The 18,931-nt window shown below is 43.6% G+C and overlaps 1 protein-coding gene across 1 annotated transcript; it reads right to left on the bottom strand.

Moving 5' to 3' along the window:
• Positions 1–4,877: 4,877 nt before the first annotated feature.
• Positions 4,878–9,881, bottom strand: LOC125398288 (acylcarnitine hydrolase-like). The gene is made up of 9 exons (XM_087900163.1): positions 9,539–9,881; positions 9,195–9,453; positions 8,362–8,460; positions 7,968–8,105; positions 7,778–7,858; positions 7,406–7,550; positions 6,858–6,995; positions 5,947–6,019; positions 4,878–5,526 (listed from the first exon to the last, which is right to left on the bottom strand). The coding sequence occupies exons 1-9, from the start codon at positions 9,667–9,669 to the stop codon at positions 5,319–5,321; spliced, it is 1,272 nt and encodes a 423-aa protein (XP_087756289.1). The 5' UTR covers positions 9,670–9,881; the 3' UTR covers positions 4,878–5,318.
• Between the last annotated feature and the right edge of the window lie 9,050 nt (positions 9,882–18,931).

Here is an 18,931-nt window from a genome sequence, read left to right as displayed (position 1 = left end):
TATTAATACCTAGACACACAGGCTCTTATCATCATACCTAGACACACAGGTATTTATCATCATACCTAGACATACAGGCATTATCATCATACCTAGACATACAGGTATTATCATCATACCGAGACATACAGGCATTATCATCATACCTAGGCACACAGGCATTATCATCATACCTAGATATACAGGCATTATCATCATACCTAGACATACAGGCATTATCATCATACCTAGACACACAGGCATTATCATCATACCTAGACACACAAGCATTATCATCATACCTAGACACACAGGCATTATCATCATACCTAACTAAAGTGCCCTCTTTCTCTTTCCACCCATGAGTCCTGGGGATTGAATTTAGGTCACCAATCTGCTCAGCATTTGCTGACACTGAAAGATTTTATTTTTTGAACTTATTTAAATGTATGTACATACACACATTACATACATATATGAATATAAAATTTAAAATTTGTGTATTGCCTGCATGTATATCCACATATGTACCTAGTGCCCAGAGGACAGAAGAGGGGGTCAGATCCCCAGGAACTGAAGTTAGATGGTTGTGAGCCCCTGTGCTGGTGCTGGAATCAAATGAGAGTTCTCTGGAAGAGAAGCCAGAGCTGTTTTTTGTTTTTGTTTTTTTTTTTTTTTTGAGGCAGGATTTTTTGGTGTAGCCGTGGCTGTTCTGAACCTCATTCTGGAGACCAGGCTGGCCTCTGCCTCACGGGTGCTATTTTCTGTATCTCAGTGAAGGGAGGTGAAGTGGGGAAGCAGGATGTGATGTGCCCTGGGTTCTAGCTGCTGTTTCTTCTGGTATGCTAGGTTCCTTGTGTGTATCGGCCCCTCAGCTGGCCCTACGGGATCAGTGGTCTCTCAAAATCCCCACAGGTGCATGCACCATTTTGATGTATGTATATACACACTAAACTGCCGTCTCGGTCTATCTGGTGAATATCTGGTCAAGTCACATAAATCCGACATTGGTATCATTTCCTCCATGCCCTGAACTACTTAGTAACTGCGTGAAGGAGTATTGGGTGCTGTAACAATAAGCAGTTGATGTAAATGAGCTATCCTTTAATAGAAGGAATCTTCTGAGTTTGATTAATACACTGCGGTTATGTAAATGACCATCCTTTCCCCAGAGAGATGCACACTTTACAGTTGGATGTAAAGGGACCCCAAATGCTAGTCAAACGTGAACAAACCTACATGAAAAGTGTGATGGGGATTCACGATACTGAAATTCGTGGGTGAAGAGCTTTTTTGTTTTGGGGGAAAAAAGTTAAAAATTTGATTGTAGAATACATATAATTCAAGCAAAAATAATCTATATGGTTGGTTCTCAGGCATATGTCGTGTTTGCACCCATGTCCTCCAAGGATACAAGAAATTAAACACACCTGAGCTGGCCATCAAGTATATTAGAAAAAGATTACCATTTGGATATTTCTTCCTTTGAGCTCAATGTTTGCTCCAGGGCACCCTTCCTTCTCCTTCATGTTTCCCTTCCCATGGCCGAGCCTGGGCTCTGGGTGCTCACAGGCAGTGCAGCCACGTTGCACTGCAGCCCCACACAGCGCAGTCTCAGGCAGTCCAGAGAAGCCAGGCCTGCTTCTGTGTAGCTGGTCTGCAGACCAGATGCTGGGGATGGTACCCCAGGCATCTCCAGCAGCCAGCTGCAATCTGCATTGCAAACACAGCAAGGGGATGAAAGGACAGAGCTGGAAGCTGTAACTGGAGATGACACAAGGGCTTCTCTGAAGTGACACACCTTCAATGGCCCTCATTAGAGAGTGAACATGACTTTTATGGGGTGAAGGGGCCCGGGAGAGCAAATACATGAAACTGCAGCTCTTCCCTTAATCCTGAAAACTCCTCCGTAGTTTCTGAACTTGTCCCTGCCCAGGTCTCTTAATCCTCATAGTCATGGTCTGAAAATCCCTATGGATTCTTCCTTGGTCTCAAGGACATTTGTGTATGTGTGTCTACACACATGCATGCGCACATGCATGCACACACATTTATATAAATATGTTATTGAATGAAGAAGAGACTCGAGATTTCTGTGTATATTGGGTGAGTGAGGGCAAAGTTAGATCCACAGAACCTGGAGGAATAGAGAGAGAAACAGAACACGCACACAGAGTCAGAGTTTGGAAAGACTGAGATGGAGATGCAGAGGAAGATGGAAGCAGATGTTAAGAGTCTACGGGAAGGGCCAGTGAGATGGCTCAGTGGGTAAGGATGCTGCCACGGGAACTGATGAGCTGAGTTTGATCCCTGGAATCCACACGGTAGGAGGGGGAACTGACTCTCAAAAGTTTTCCTCTGCCTTCCACCTGTGTGCCATGGCATGTGTGCACAAGTGTGCATGTGTGTTTATGCATGCATGAGTGTGCTCACAGATACACACAGACACACACAGACACATACACACAGACACACAGACACACACACACACACACACACACAGAGAGAGAGAGAGAGAGAATAAAATGAAAAATAGAAGTCTAGTGAGAGCAGATTTGTTGACAGAGAGAGAGAGAGAGAGAGAGAGAGAGAGAGAGAGAGAGAGAGAATAAAATGAAAAATAGAAGTCTAGTGAGAGCAGATTTGTTGACTAAGTAATCTCATAGCCTAGGAGGTTGAGGCAGGTGAGTCCTGAGTTTGATTACAACATAGGTTATACAGGAAGATTGTGTGTCCAACAACAACATCCAAATGAGCAAACCATAGCAGTAATAATAATGACAACAATAATGATACGAATAATAAAGGTTCAGGAAATATCTGCAATGAAATACAGGTGCACACCTGCCCCTAGTAATTCTTCCAGTTATCCCTATCTCCTAAAGGACCCACAGCCTTCAAAATAGTCTTCTAGCTATGGCCAAGCACTCAAAACATGAGCTTGTGGGTCACTAGCCCATAGTAACTACTGAAAGTCTAAAGAGTACCCCGGGATTGCTGTTGGCGAACTGTCCTGTGTATTCAGAGAAATGAGAGCCACATGAGAGAGGGTTTACAGTAGTGAGACACAGTGCTGACCGTCCCTGCAACTGAGTCTCCTCAAAACACTTGAAGGCTTGGTACTGGGGCAAAGGTGCTGAACAGTCACACGAGTTCCCGATTCCAGAAGCCAGTGCTGGTTCACATCTCACAGATGTGACAAATGGAGACCACAGACACCGAGTGAGCATGAAAGTTACAGAGTTTTTTCTCAGGGAAAGGGGAGCGCCTGAGAGTGAATGGGGGTGCAAAGACAGGATGACTCTGAACAAGATCAACGGTCACCAGGATCCCACCCACAGAGGGACCCAAAGATTGCTTTACACTCTCCTACTTTTGCTTAGGGGATAAAAGGGCTTTGCAAAGAGGAGGGGACTGTGGGTGCAGAAGCATGGGCTGCCAGTCAGCACACTGTTGGTTGTCTGCCTCTGATTTTACTTCCAGGAGTCAGGAGAGTCTTCAGCTGCGCTGGGCAAGTGGTTGTCAGCAGTCACCAAGCTTACAGCAATGAAAGCTTTCAGGGTTGAAGCCCCAACCTGACTGCCTGGTGAGGAGCAGCCAACTACTGGTCTCACCAGGAGCTCAACAATGCATTAAGACCCTGGATGAGAACATCCCTCTGCTCAGTTTCTTAATCAAGGCTCAATATCAGCCTCATTTATTTCCCGAGTAGGCAACAAGAAATCTTTGTTTTCAACCCAAAGGTCATGGTGCATTATGATCTGTACTCAGTGCAGTGGCTGGGAAAGGGGACTTTGCTCTGGAAAAATGGCCCAGGTAGGGCAAGATGGTGAGAGGTAGAGGAATGGGGAGGTCCTAGGGCCTGAAGGACACAAGGCACTCACCACTCCTTAATGGCAGAGAAAGTGTTTTGGGGGAGCAAAAGTACAGACAGAGCAGAATATGACACCTTTTTAAAGGCCAAAGTGCAAGAAACTTTGTATGCTGGGGATAAAACATTTAAGGAAATCAATCACACGGACTATCAAGAAGATTAAGGAATGACCAGGAAGTCAAGAGGCTTCTGGAGGATCCATGAGGGCAGGGAGACAACTCCACACAAGGAGAAGCTTGCTCAGGGTGCCAGGGACAAGAGTCTCTTCTGATGCCACCCTATTTTCAGGACACACCCAATGGACAAACATTTTCACAGAGGTGAAATGCCTCAAGCAAGGGTGGGCTCCATACTGTCTGCAGAACTCCTGATCCAAAGAGCAAACTTCAGAAAATGGGCACTGAGAAACCCATGTAGTTCTGACCAACTCCCTAACTCCTGACCCGGATTGAAAATCCCATGAACATGTCTAGTTCTGCTTCTGCAGGCATTTGTAAAATTTCATATACAGGGAACATATCTAGGTATTTTTTCTCATCAGTTCTCATTCTTTTTGATTGATGAAAGAGACCTTTATGAGCTATGGTCTGAAAGCCATGGAATCAAATTTATTTGCTGAAATCTAACTTCTGATCCAATGTTATTAAGAGTTACTACTCTTGGAATATCCAAGATTGTCATTGTTTTCTTAACCTATCAATCGAGGATGCAATGTGAAATCTTTTGAGCCAGAGGCCTAACTGTCATCACAGAGCAAATCTGATGGCATTGACCTTGGATTTCTTGGTTTATAAACATGTATACAATATTTTGCTACTTGTATGTTATCCAGATTATAATTTGTTTAGAGATGTTGGTCTTACTATGTTGCTCAGGCTGACCCGAAACTGCAGAAATCATATAATCTTTCTGCCTAGGTCTCTGAATAGCAGGACCCACAGATACCCATTACAGAGCTCAGTTTGCAATTTGTGAATTTTTGGAACAACAACCTGACTGAACACATGAAAACAATAGGTAGGACTCTGGCTATTAGGTTTCTTTATTGTCTACTTACAAATAAGAAGACATGAGACTTGCTGAGAGAACATAGGATTTTGACAGTCTACTCCCATATATTAAATATTTCCAAAGCTTCTGTTTCGTCTGAAGACTGTCTGGGGCTTGGAGAAGAGGAGAGAGAGGATGAGAGCAGATGAAGAAAGGAAGGAAAGGCCATTGTCCCAGGGGACAGTGAAAGAAGATTGGGGCACTTAGGGGTCACACATCTACAGTCATGGGAGCATTCACGGAGTGAGTCTCATAAAAGGTATCCCAACATGTTGAGGAATGAGTGACACACCAAGGGTCTGTCGTACATGCAGACCAAATGGACAATTGTAGAGGTGAGGATGGTGATGTGACTGTTAGCCTCTAACCGGGATTCTCTAAGAATGTTAGGCTGACCCCGTGTATACTCAGTCCTTCACACCATTCCTCTCACAGGGTACTTCTCTTTGTAATTATCCTGAGACCCCTTTAGCTCCTGGATCTTCTGGGGCAGAGTCTGGGTCCAGAACTGCAGCCTTCTGGCCTTCAGGGCTCGACCCACAGCAGGTTGGACATCCAGCTGCAGGTACTGCTCATTATTGTCCATCACGGGCCAGTCGGGAAGACCCTCGCTGTTGGGGTTCCTGTGGATATGCCAGCCAGCGGGGAAGGGTGAGGTCATGCTCATCCATTTTGTGATCCCACAATTTGTGTCAGGGCAGTGGACTAATTGGGCCAATAGGTGAGAGGGCTGATGGGGCACGTGTCCTAACAGGGATACAAGTGTCACCCACTAGTGTCTGCTCCATGTAGGGCAAGACTACCTGGACAATTTCGGTCTCCCTTTCAAAGGCAAAATCTAAAGAACAACACCATAGCTCCTGTCAGGTCATTGCAGTGTGACCAGTAACCAATATGTACAATGTCCCTAAGTGTGCCCTGGGATTAGGAGTACTTGATCATGTGATGAGTTATCCATGCATGCTAATGAGGTCATCAACCACCAATGGAGCCCTAGATAGGGACCCACCACTGAGGAGGTTGAGGGAGGGGTGTGTTCTCACCCATGTCGTGCAAAGTTGGTCCAGTACTTCATCATTGTCCTGCTCAGCAGCTTCTCTTCCTCAGTGAAGTCAGCTGTAGCCATGGGGAAGACAGAGGTTCAGGTCCCAGCCACACCGTGCAGCTGCCTATTCATGCTCCACAATCACCATCCTTACTGTAGCCTGACCTTGAACTCTAGGCCTCTTTCCCTCTGCACTTCACTACCAAGGATCCAAGAACCACCCACACCTCTAATTGAATGCCTCTGGGTTCAGTTCTGCTCAGTGTGTCCTCATATCATCTAACATAGGTGTGCTCAGATGATATGACTCCTATAGACTCATATATTTGAATGTGTGGTCCCCAGTTAGTGGAACTGTTTGGGAAGAATTAGGAGTATGGCCTTGTTGGAGGAGGTGTAACATTGAAAATTGACTTTGAGATTTAAAATCTATTCTACTTCAGTTCTCTGTTTTCCTTCCTTTCTTCCTTCCTTCCTTCCTTCCTTCCTTCCTTCCTTCCTTTCTTTTTTCTTTTTTTCTCTGCCTTGTGTTTGTAGATCAGAATGTAAGCTTTAGTTAGCTATTGTTCCAGTGCCTTGCCTGCCTTCATGCTGCTATTCTCCCATCCCTGATGGTCATAGACTCTAACTAACCTTTGAAACTGTAAGTACCAATAAATTCTTTCTTCTATAAGCTGACTTGGTCATAGTATCTCACTGCAGTAATATAAATGTAACTAAGACAATAGATTATATTTGGAAGGGTCTGAATTCTAATCTGGGTATAACATTTTGAGGTTGGAAAAGGTGCTTATTTGATTATGTCCTCTCCCAGAGCCTTGATTTTTCTCGGCTGGACCGAGAGCTCAGTTACCCATTAGGTTCCCACCTGTGACCCCATCCAGCTCATGAAACACAAGAAAGACTCACGCATTATGCCCCAGCGGGAGGACCCAAAAACAAAGGCAATCTCATCGGCATGGTCAGCTTTCACATACGGTGGCCTTGTATCTTTGAGGTAGCTGGGCACATGACGGAATTCATAAAAGTAGACAGAAGCATGGGAGCCTAGCGGTACGGACACATGGTTACATAGTATTCTCTCACCTATAACTTTCTTGCCTAACCATTATTGATAATTTATGTCGGTATACAGTTATCTGGTGTTATACCTGTCAAGTTGGTGGCCCCAAGCTGGAACACTAGTTATGCAAATGCCTTTGGCTAAACAGTAACCCTGGCCTTCCCAGCTGAGTAGGTTTGGCAAATCAATGAAGTATAGCAACCTGTTTCTTTGTTTGTATTTGGATAATATGTCATTCCCCTCTCTTACACTATGATGAAGAAATACTGTTGTTATGGAGTTTGGTACCAGAGATGTGATCCAGACATGAGCGGGGACCTGGACACTATTAAGCTCATCTGTGACACATGACTCTGAGTTCCTCCCAACTAGGCCTCATCACAGATGTACTCACGTTGAAACTTTGCTATTTGGAGTGCAGGAATCACAAACAAGAAATCCGCTATCATTTCCTTGTACTGTATTTGGAGGGTCTGGGCATCTTCAGTGTTGTTCATATACTCTTCCATTAGCAGGTCACTACACTCGGGAGGTATCGTCTACACCAGGGAATCAGGAAGAATGAGGTTAGGCAGGTTCTTGTTTTGATAGGCAGCAGCCTCACTGTGGAGAATGAGGCCAGGGATAAGAGATGGTGTAGAGGGAAAGGTTTAAGTTCTGCGGTGAGCCCTCCACAAACCACACACAGATCTTTGTTTGCAGGCATGCTGTCCGGAAGGACACATAGTGGCTCTTTCTATTGGAGGCAGTACTCAAGGTGGCTTACCATGTATATTGTTGTGTTCTTCAGAATAGCCGGTAGGGTCTCTCTGGTTATGTCCTTTATTATTTGATCAGAGCTTTGGGCCTGGCCGAGAGAGGACAGTTTTCCTATAAGATCAGCTGGATATGGATTAAGTTTCCTCTGCTCACCTTATGAGTCCCCAGACTTCCAGAGAATTGGAACTGTGCCTCACCATAGGGAGAAGCCAGCCATACTCATCATTGTTGACACCAATGATGCTGGGGACAGGGTGAAAATCCACAGAAGTCAACAACTCTTGGGGATGCCTGGGTAGGAATTTCCCATCTGCCACAGCACGGATAGTGATGACCTGAGGGACATCCAAAGTCTGTAATGAAGGTCAGTTCTGATTTCCACTGAGAAATGCTGCCCCCAATTAATTGTCTCAGGATGTTTCTCCACCCCTCATAGAGATTCCACATATATTAGGATATTTGGTATTCATTTTACACACGTGATTAGGAGGTTGCCAAACTGTGAAGTAGAGGTAATTTGTTTAGAGTAGTAAGGACTGACTCTCCCACATCCCACTGACCAGGTCCTCCAATTCACACAACTCTCCCAACCTTGGTAATATCCAGAATCTCCTCTCCACTCTTGTTTCTCAGACAGCGCACCAGGGTCTCTGAGTCCGTAGTCTCACAACCAGATAAGTTGGCCACTTTCTGTAAAGGGATCAGGCAGGAGTTGATCCATCCTTTCAGGCAAGTAGAAAAGTTTTCCCAATCTAAGTTGGTTGACATTGTGCCCAAATATCACATCACACATTGTGCTGGTGTAATGGAGTGAGTATTGAATTCCCATTTTCATGTTGCTCAGATGTGACAGCCAGAGGGGTGTTTCTACCTAAAAGCGTTAAAAAAATCAGCTGTGTGTGTTTGACCACGAGTGTGTGTGACCTCAGGAGTGCCTGTACCATGGTTTCCGTGCAAAGATTCGAGGACAATGTTTGGTTGCCAGTCCTCACTTGTTTGAGAATTGATCTTTTATTATTACTTCCTTTCTACAAGAGTCTATCTTATTTGTGACCTTTCAGGGATTTTCTCATCTCTGCTTCCTATCTCATCCTATGAATACCAGGATCATACACTTTTTGCTGCATGCAGCTTTTTGTGGTTTCTGGGGGAATTTGAGCTTCGGTCCCTATGTTTTTACCTATTGAGTCACATCTTCATCCCATACGTATTTGTTTCTGAATATGATGAACACTACAAGGTACTTATATATGGTTCTTATACCCCGCTTGTATAGAAAGAAGTGGACTCTAACCCTCGAATCTTTCAGAGACTACGGAGAGAAGCTATTTCCCCTGCTCCTTGTTTTTCAATTGAGAAAACTCCCAGAGTACCAGAGGGTGAAGGCTAAGTCTATAGGGTCATCAATGGCTGAAATGACTCACTGAGTAGACTGCCTCAGAGGTGTTAGAGATCATGTCAGGCATCAGGGCCACCCCACTCTCCATGATGGCTCTGTGGAAGAGTCCCTTTGCCATGGGGGACACAACTTGTGAAGACACACTTGTGCCACCTGCTGATTCCCCAAAGATGGTGACAAGGTCAGGGTTGCCTCCAAAGTAGGCAATGTTCTGCTGGACCCAGCGCAGGGCAGCCACTTGGTCCAGGTAGCCCCAGTTGCCCGTGGCGTGCTCATCTCCAGTGCTGAGAAGACACAGAGAAGGAATCACAGGGCTGTCTTACTTCTCTTCATCCCCTACTGCACAGTGCAGGCCAGCCCCAGACTCACCTGAAGAAGCCCAGGAGACCCAGGCGGTACTGGATAGTGACCAACACCACATCCTCCTTGGCTGTCAGCATGGATCCATCATATATGGAAGCCATACCCGTAGACAGTCCACCACCATGGATCCACACCATTACCTGTGAAAATCAAGTCAGATGCCAGAAGGTTCCCACACAGCTCAAGCTCCACCTGGGTGTCTTCTCCTTTACCTAATTTTTTTGTCTCAGTGTACTTAGACACAGACAAAACTCTTCAGGACATCCTCACCTGGACCACAGGCAGGGCTCTAGTACCATCAGGATATTTGCTAATCTCTCTGCTTCTCTAAGGACCCAAGCCTGAATTAATGGCTCTAAATCTGGAGTAATAACATCCCCTACTCTCAGACGCCTATGAAATGGAATGAAAACGGGTATATTAACCATTGATTCTCCTGATTATTAACAAAAAATCATCTGCACCATTCCATCATGGTGATGTACACTCTTAATACCAGAGCTTGAGTCCAGATAGGCTGCTGTGGATTTCACCACTCTTTGTTCCCCCAGACCCAATTCTCAGGGTCACCCCCAGCCCAGCAACAGATCATCTCTTCCTAACATTCCCAGTGAACACACTGGCTGAGCAGGCAGCACACTTTCTAAAAATCCAGAGAGGAAAGAGAAATTAAGTGACAAAACACCCACCAAACAAAGAGAAACCTGGAAATCAACACCTAGACCTGTAACCACCCCAAACCCAGATACCTAGAAGCCAGCATAAGAACACAATAAATAACAGCCAGGGCAATGCGTCTCCAACAGAGCCCAGCTATCCCACCACAGCAGGTTCTAAATATTCCAACACAGCTGATAAAAGACCTTAATATGAAGATGAAAGAGGTCCTGAGAGAACAAATGAATAAATGCCTTAAAGAAAGTGAAGAAAATAAGACAATAGAAGAAAAGAAATAAAACTATTCAGGACATGGAAATGGTTATAGAAACAATAAAGAAAGCACAAACTGAGGGAATCCTGGAAATAAAAAGTTTAGGAATATGAGCAGGAACTACAGAGACAAACTTTACCAACAGAATATAAAAGATAGGAAGAGAGAATCTCAGACTTTGAAGATACAATAGTAGAAATGAATACATTGGTCAAAGGAAATGTTAAATCTGAAAAATTCCTGACACAAAACATCCAAGAAATTTGGGACACTATGAAAAGAACAAATCTATGAATGATAGGAATAGAGGAAGGAGAAGAATACAAAATAGTTCAAAGGCCTAGAGAGTATCTTCAGCAAAGCCATAGAAGAAAATTTACCTAACTTAATGAAGGAAATGCCTATATAGTTACAAGAAGCATATAGAACACCAAGGAGATTGGACCGGAACATTCTGCTCATCACATAATAATCTAAACACTAAACATACAGTACACAGAAAGAATATTAAAAGCTTCAAGGGAGAAAGACCAGCTATCATATAAGGCAGACCTATTAGACTTATACCTAACTTCTCAATGGAGACTCTAAAAGACAGGAGGTCTTGGACAGATGTGCTGGGGACTCTAAGAGACCACAGGTGCCAGCTAAGATTACTATACCCAGCAAAACGTTCAATTACCTAAAGATATTTCATGATAAAATCAAATTTAAACAATATCTAGATACATATCAGCCCTAAAGGAGGTACTAGAAGGAAAACTCTAAACCAAAGTTAATTACACACATGAAAACATAAAAAATAAATAATCTTACACCAGCAAAACCCAAAGAATAGAAGCACATACACACCACCAACAACAATAATAACAGCAATATAACAGGAATCAACAATCATTGATCACTAATATCTCTCAGTATCAATGACTCAATTCTCCAATAAAAAGACACAGATTAACAGATGGTTATGAACACAGGATCGATCCTTCTGCTGCATACAAGAAATACACTTCAATATCAGGGGTAGACATTAGCTTATGGTAAGTGTTGGAAAAAGATATTCTAAGCAAAAACCCTAAGAAGCAATCTGGTGTAGGCATTTTAATATCTAATAAATTTAACCAAAAGAGTTGGGGAAGGATACTACATATTAACCACAAGAAAAAAGATACACCAAGATGACATTTCAATTCTTAACATTGATCCCAAACACAAGGGCACCCATTTTTGTAAAAGAAACACTTTTAGACCTTAAATCACATCTTTACTCTCACACACTGATAGTACCCTATTCTCACCAATGGACAGGCCATCCAGTCAGAAACTAAACAGAGAAATACTAGAGCTAACTGACTTTATCAGAGAAATTAATCTAACAGATATTTACAGAATATTCCACTCCAACACAAAAGAATCTACCTTCTTCTCTGCACCTCACAGAAATTTTTTCAAAATTGACCACACATTTGAGTCACAAAGTAACTCACAACAGATACAGAAAAATTGAGGCAATTCCAGGCTTCCTATCAGACACCTGCAAACTAAAGCATCAACAAGAACAGAAACAACAGAAAGCTTACAAATTCACGGAGAAACCGAGCAGCCCTTTACTGAATGAAAAATGGGTCAAGACAGAAATAAAGAAAGAAATTAAAGGCTTTCTAGAATTCATGAAAATGAATACACAGTGCACCCAAATTTATGGGACACAATGTAGATGGTGCTAAAAGGTAAGTTCACAGCATTAAGTGCCTACGTTAAAAAAATTGGAGATCGCTCATGCTAGCAACTTAATAGAGCACCCGAAAGTTCTAGAACAAAAAGAAGTAAGTGCATCTAAGAGGAAAAGAGGGCAGGAGATAATCAATCTGCGGAAATCAATAAAATACAAACAAGAGAACAGTACAAAGAATTAATAAAACAAATAGTTGGGGTTTTTTTTGAGAAAATCAACAAAACATACAAACCGTTATTCAAACTAACTAAAAGGCAGAGAGAATATCCAAATTAATAAAATCAAAATAACCAAATCAATAAAAGTGAAAAGGGGACCATAACAGCAGACACCAAGGAAATTCCGAGACTCATGAGGACATACTTTCAAAACCTGTACTCCACCATTTAGAAAATCTAAAATAAATGGATAATTTTCTCAATAGGTATCACTTACCAAAGTTAAATCACGATCAGATAAACAATTTAAATATTTCTATAACCCCCAGTAAAACAGAAGTAGCCATTAAAAGTTTTTCAACTAAAAAAAAAAAAGCCTAGGGCCAGATGGTTTTTATTGTAGAATAATATCAGACTTTCAAAGAAGAATTAATATATGAGAGAGTATCTATTTACAATTAAAAAATTACCAAAGATCTCTATGAATTTGAAGCCAGGCTTGTCTGCATAGTGAGTTCTAGGCCAGCCAGGGTTATATAGAGAGACACTTTCTCAAATAAGAAAAAAACATTGACACATTGAATAGTCCATGCCAATAGATTTGCAAGAACCCAGGATTTAGCTCTCAACCTCTGGTAGGTAATGTGAAACCTGAGCTGATCAAAGAGCCACAAGCACTGACTTTCCAGAGTCTTTTGATCTCTGTGTCCCATTCCTAGGGTTTAGTTGCAAGCCATGCCAGAGAAGGCCTTCCTGTACACCTGAGAGGGAGGGCTTCTCATCAGGGTCTCACATTGATTTTGCCCCTTTTAGTCATCCCGAAGAAATGCCCACCCCCAGATCTGAGTGTGACTTGCCACTCACAGGCAGTTTGGAGCCCTCATGGGCATGAGTTGGTGTGTAGATGTTGAGATACAGGCAGTCCTCAGACATAGAGATGGAAGGCACGCTCAGTTTCGTCATTGCCAGACTTTCTGAATTCACTGCATCGGGATTTTGTAGACACCTGGGGAAAATGACAGTTATTCTAAGAGATGTGCAGTATTAAAAACAGACTCTTAGTACATGTTTGCTCTCAGCCACCAAAACCTCTCTTTCTGGCCCAGTGATGCCCTGATAACATGAGATCCTACTCCAAAATCTCTTCCAACTAAGGTAAAGGTCAGAGACTTTGGGAAAACTGGTATGGAGCTCACACTTCTAGTGAGGCTGCCAGATGGGTCTTTGGATCCCACTCTTCCTGATGATGGGATATTGATATTTCCATGAACTTCTGTGAAAACTATTTGTGTGTGCAATGACACAATTTCTTTTTGTATTCTCCAAGGCCTGGGTATTGGGTCCTGTACCCGTATAGGTGCTGCATTAATAAACAGGGTGGTGGGACATCCTTCACCGCATATCCAGACTCTCAAGGAACTGTCTCTTGGCCAATGGTACCTGGACACTTATAGGTTGGTACAGTAATTGTGGAGGGTGATTCTGATAAGGAGCCATCATCACTTTGGCCTTTCTCTGGCATCTGCAGCATATCCCCATCACAGAGAGAGTGCAATGGAGGGTAGGAGATGGAGAAATCACTGCAGTCTGGCTCAGGTTCTGATCTCCTGTCCATTTCAGGACCTGACATTTTCTGGGTCTCAGGAGGACTTACATGGCTGGGTAGGTGGTCCCATCCCTCACACCGCTCCATGGCTCAGGAGGCTCAGGAGGTGCAAATCTCAGTTCTCCTAGAGGTGGCTTGGCAAAGGGAATTCCCAGGAAGATGTAGACACTCTCTTTGATGTCATTCAAGTGGATAAGACTCCCCTGCACCTGTCCTGTGTGGGTAGTCCTGATGGGGTGGGCTGAGTCTTCACCTGTAAGTGACACACGGTATCAAGGTTGGGTTTGCCCAACCATCTACCTTCACACTATGTATGTTACTTCTTTCTTGTTATCCTCAATTCAGTCTTTTCCAAGTACCCACCTCCCTGGCAACTTGTCTCCACAGCACCATGTTCCAATGTAGCAGAATTTGGCAGGCCTGCCCCATTTCCATAAAAGGTAAAAATCTTCCACACCAGATAAACATGGATGGCATGTTCGATGCTACTTGGTGAGGTCACAAGTAGCTAAGGCAGCAGCGACTCTCAGGGAGTAGAAGGCGATTTGCCACCATCTTTCCAGTGCTGAACACTCACTCCTATCTCCAGCGACACCCTCTCTGCAGGACACTATGTCACATGCCATATCTGTCCATATAGATCACTGAGGACATGGACCACTAGAATCTGTCAGTGCTACAGCAACCGGCAAAACCTGCTGAAGTGGGTTTGCTAAGAGTCAGGCTACAGCCAGGATGCTTCACCCCCATGAGAAGCTCTCCGTAGAATCTCACCTATTGGAGTGAGTGTGCTTTCAGTCAGTAGGCAGGAAAACAGCCCATAAGGGGACATTTTTTTGACAAATAGGTTGAAAATAAAAACTATGCATACATTTTTATAAATGAAACAGTTTGAGATTCTTTTTTCTCTTTTTTTCCTCGTTTTTCTAGACAAAGTTTATTGGTATGAAAGCTCTGACTGTCCTGAAACTTGATTTATAGACTTGTTGGCCTTGAACTCACTGAAATTCACGTCCCTCTGCCTCCCAAGTGCTGGGATTATAGGTGTGCATCATCACCACCCAGCTAAGTAGAGAATCTGATTTTGAATGGCATGCGGGGAAAGGATACCATATCTCTCATTACACGTGTGGCCTTCTCAAGAGTTACTGTGTCTTTATAAGAGCTGTATGTGCAAAAGGGGGGCCAGGAAAAGTAAAAATGCAGAAAATTACTACATAATTAAATCTCAGCTAATGTCATCTATATCATATTTAAAACCAAAAGTCACCATTAATTGGATTGCTGTTTGACCATTTATGTGACAAATTCCTGATTTTGCTATTGTAATCATTGCTGTCCAATTTTACTTCCAGATGTCCTTCTTCTCCTGATTATTACCGATGCTGAAACTGCTGTGGTATTCTGTTTTAACATTTCTACATTTACCACCCCACCAGACAGGTTCTTGTGTAGCCCAGGCTGGCCTGCAGCTGGAAAGCCTTCTACCTTCTCTGCCTCACCTAGAACACCATTTACAGGTGTGTGCCGTTACACCAGCTCACACCTGTCTCATCTTGATGTCCCATGGATGAGCCTGGCCTGGGTGGTGCACAACTCTGTGCCCTCTTATAGTTATCAGTGATTCTGAACCCAGGATCCAAAGAAGAATGTTCAAATAGGCCAAGAGTGAGTTGGGCAGATCTTCCCATCCAGAAGTCCCTGGTGATGTCTCAGAACCTGGACAACATCAGGGAAGAGTCACAGTGTGAAGTCCTTATGGCCTCCTTAGGCTACATCTGATTGAGGAGGCCTGGCAGGAGGTCATCTTGACTCAGACTTGAACACTTTTGAGTAGGAGGCCTCAGGACTGCACACTGACCCTGGGCACAGTACCCTCCTGGCTCACCTTTTCATAAGCTGGAAGACTTTCTGGCAGACACAGAGCACATGCCCTTTGCCTCGGGCTCCAAGTTGTACCTTTTCCAAAGGTCAGAAAATGAGAAAGGAAACAGTTGGGCAACTGTTGTAGGGCTGGAGAACTGTATGTCTGAGGGTCAGGAAAATTTCCCAGGATTGTTTGGAGTATACCATGATGCTTCTCTGTCTGGGAGGGTGACCCATTTGGAGTTCAATGCTAGTAGGAATGTGTAATTAATTTTATTATTACCCATGGGTCAGTAAGAGCTACAGTCACAGAAAGGGGACATGGCCCATCTGTCCCTCTGTCCCCAACACTCTTCCCTCTGACTTTCAGGCCCAGGGCTTGTCAGAGTAGCCCTCTGTACTATTGAGTGTCCTCAGACATCACTGACTCTCTGGGCTACAGGGGCCACTTTTCCACTCTGTCATCTCTACCTGGTCCTCCTCACTTGCTACCTTCCCAACCACAGCCTCAGCCTCTGATTCTGCCAAAATTGGCAACTCTGGCCCCCACCACCCACGTAAGGAGTCTCACCATCCGCGCGGAGAAGAAACACAAGAGCACAGGTTACAGCAATTACCAGAAGCCCACAGGCTCCAGCAATCAGCCAAGCACGACGTTTGCAGGACGGCATGATCAGTTCTGAGGCTCGAGTCTGTGCTGGTATGGGACGCACTGTGTGCAGGAAGCAGAATATGTGGGCTCTGCCTAGACAATTATTTGAACCCTAAGATTTATAGGCAGGAGCTTAGTGGGCGGGGCAAAGTTGCAGGAGAGCAGCAACTAAGCAGAACTGATAGGAACCAGGGTTCAGAATGTGGGGCAAAAGCTCTTCTGCGATGTGAGTTTCCTTTTTAGTCTCATTGCAAGGCACAACATAGGTTCAGAAGCTAATTATTCTGATACCAGCAACCATCACCTCAAACCTGGGGTCACCTTGTTTTCTGTCCTTGGGGTCACAGGTCCTGTGTAGGTGTGGGCCAGAGAGCAAGGAACAGACAGCTATGGTAGCCAGGGTTGCTTTTCTAAGGAAGTGTGTACTGTGAGATTCCCACAGATGCGTGGCATGAATACTTGAGAATTGTCCTCTTGATAAAGGAAGAGCAGGAGCAAGCCCAGGGTGCCCTTGGCACTCCCTTTACTCCCAAGCTTCTTGCTTTCTTGAGTCATAATTCACAAAGTCTGCATTCAGGTTTCTCTTCCCTTACGGTGATGATCTTCCTTTAATTGTTTTTATGGAGCTATATATTATTCTCCACTCTTCTCTCTTCCTTTATTCTACCTTTCTAACCTCTGCCGGGACCCCCACACTCCCAAGTTACTCAGGAGATCCTGTCATGCTTCCAATGTAGATCCATGTACATCTCTCTTAGGGTCCTCTTTGTTGTCTAGTCTCTGGGGTTGTGGTCTGTAGGCTGCTTTTTCTTTGCTTGATGTCTAAGAGTCACTTATGAGTGAATGCATGCTATATTCACCTTTCTGAGTTTGGTTTACATAAGTCAACATGGGTTTTTTTTTTCTAAATCCATCCATTTTCCACCAAATCTCAAGATGTCATTTTTTTTTTTTACTACTGTGTAGTTCTCTATTGTGTAAATGGACCACATTTTCTTTATCCATTCTTCAGTTGAGGGTAATCTAGGTTGTTTCCAGGTTCTGGCTATTACAACTAATGCTACTATGAACATAGTTGAGCATATGTCCTCTTGGTATGATTGAGTGTTTTTTGGGTATATACCCAAAAGTAATATTGCTGGGTTTTGAGGTAGTTGGTTCCTAATATTTGGAGAAATTGCCATACTGATTCCCAAAACAGCTATACAATTTTGCACTCCCACCAGTAATGGAGGAATGTTCTCCTTACCCCACAACCTCTCCAGCACAAGCTGTCATCAGTGTTTTTGATCTTGGCCATTCTGCCAGGTGTAAGATGGAATATCAGTGTTATTTTGATTTACATTTCTCTGATGGTTAAGGATGTTGACCATTTTCTTAAGTGTCTTTTAGCCCTTTGAGATTTTGCTGTTGAGAATTCTCTGTTTCGGTCTGTACCCCATTTTTTATGAGATTATTTGTTCTTTCGATGTCAAATTTCTGGAGTTCTTTGTATATTTTGGAGATCATTTCTCTGGCCAATGTGGGTCTGATGAAGATCTTTTCCAAATCTGTAGTCTGCCATTTTGTCTTGTTGACCACATTGTTTGCTTTACAGAAGCTTTTCAGTTTCAGAAGGTCCCATTTATTAATTGTTGCTCTCAGTGACTGTGCTATTGGGATTATATTTAGGAAATGGTCTCCTATACCAGTGCGTTCAAGTGCACTTCCCACTTTCTCTTCTATGACGTTCAGTGGTTGGCTTTATGTTGAGGTCTTTGATCCATTTGTCCCATTAACTGATTCTTTGAAGTGAAGCCATCGAGTGACCTTATGGAGCTCTAATACATCGTAATGTGAAGTGATTGATCTCCTTGCTAGGAAGAGTTAAATTGTGGTGCCAAAAATGGAGTGAATTTGTAATTATTTTGGTTGAAATCAAGGATCAAAGCATCCATCTATTCTTAGACAAACTCTGAGCCCTGTGTTAAGGCCCAGGGACCCTGATGTTTCCTGTAGAAGAACCAGGAGTGGATGAGACTGAAGAGGGTGGGATCCACATTTGTGCTCTCCTATGACTTGTTAAAGATGCTCCTGATATGGGCTCAAGCCAAGCACTATTTAAAATGGGAGTCATTATAGAAGCTAGGCAGATCCCTTGCCTGGAAGGTCCCGGTGACTTTTGAGAGCAATATCAAATCAGGTGAGGGAGAAAGGCCATTGGAGGTAAGGATGAAAGCCTCCAGCTATTCTTATACAACTCCTGAGCTCTGTGTTTAACGCCTAGAGACCCGGATGTTTCCTGTAGAAGAATCAGGAGTGGATGAGACAGAAGAGCATGGGATCATTATTTGTGCTCTCTAAGGACTTGGTTTTTTTTAACTGATTTTTATTGAGCTCTACACTTTTCTCTGCTCTCCTTTCTCCTTCTCCCCTCCCGCTTCAACCCTTCCCCAAAGTCCCCATGCTCCC

This window comes from Myodes glareolus, chromosome 22 (genome assembly GCF_982192425.1).
Source record: "Myodes glareolus chromosome 22, mMyoGla1.1, whole genome shotgun sequence".
Taxonomy (NCBI): Eukaryota; Metazoa; Chordata; class Mammalia; order Rodentia; family Cricetidae; genus Myodes; species Myodes glareolus.
Note: the sequence above shows the minus strand (reverse complement) of the source record. Positions and strands in the feature narration are given on the sequence as shown.

Excerpts from the sequence above, each read along its gene's own strand:
- LOC125398288 (XM_087900163.1), bottom strand. The coding sequence starts at position 9,669 with ATGGTGTGGATCCATGGTGGTGGACTGTCTACGGGTATGGCTTCCATA. Across the intron at positions 8,106-8,361 it reads AGATTCTGGATATTACCAAG|GTCATCACTATCCGTGCTGT; the intron begins GTTGGGAGAGTT and ends GATGTCCCTCAG. Across the intron at positions 6,020-6,857 it reads CTCCCGCTGGGGCATAATGC|CTGACTTCACTGAGGAAGAG; the intron begins GTGAGTCTTTCT and ends CCATGGCTACAG.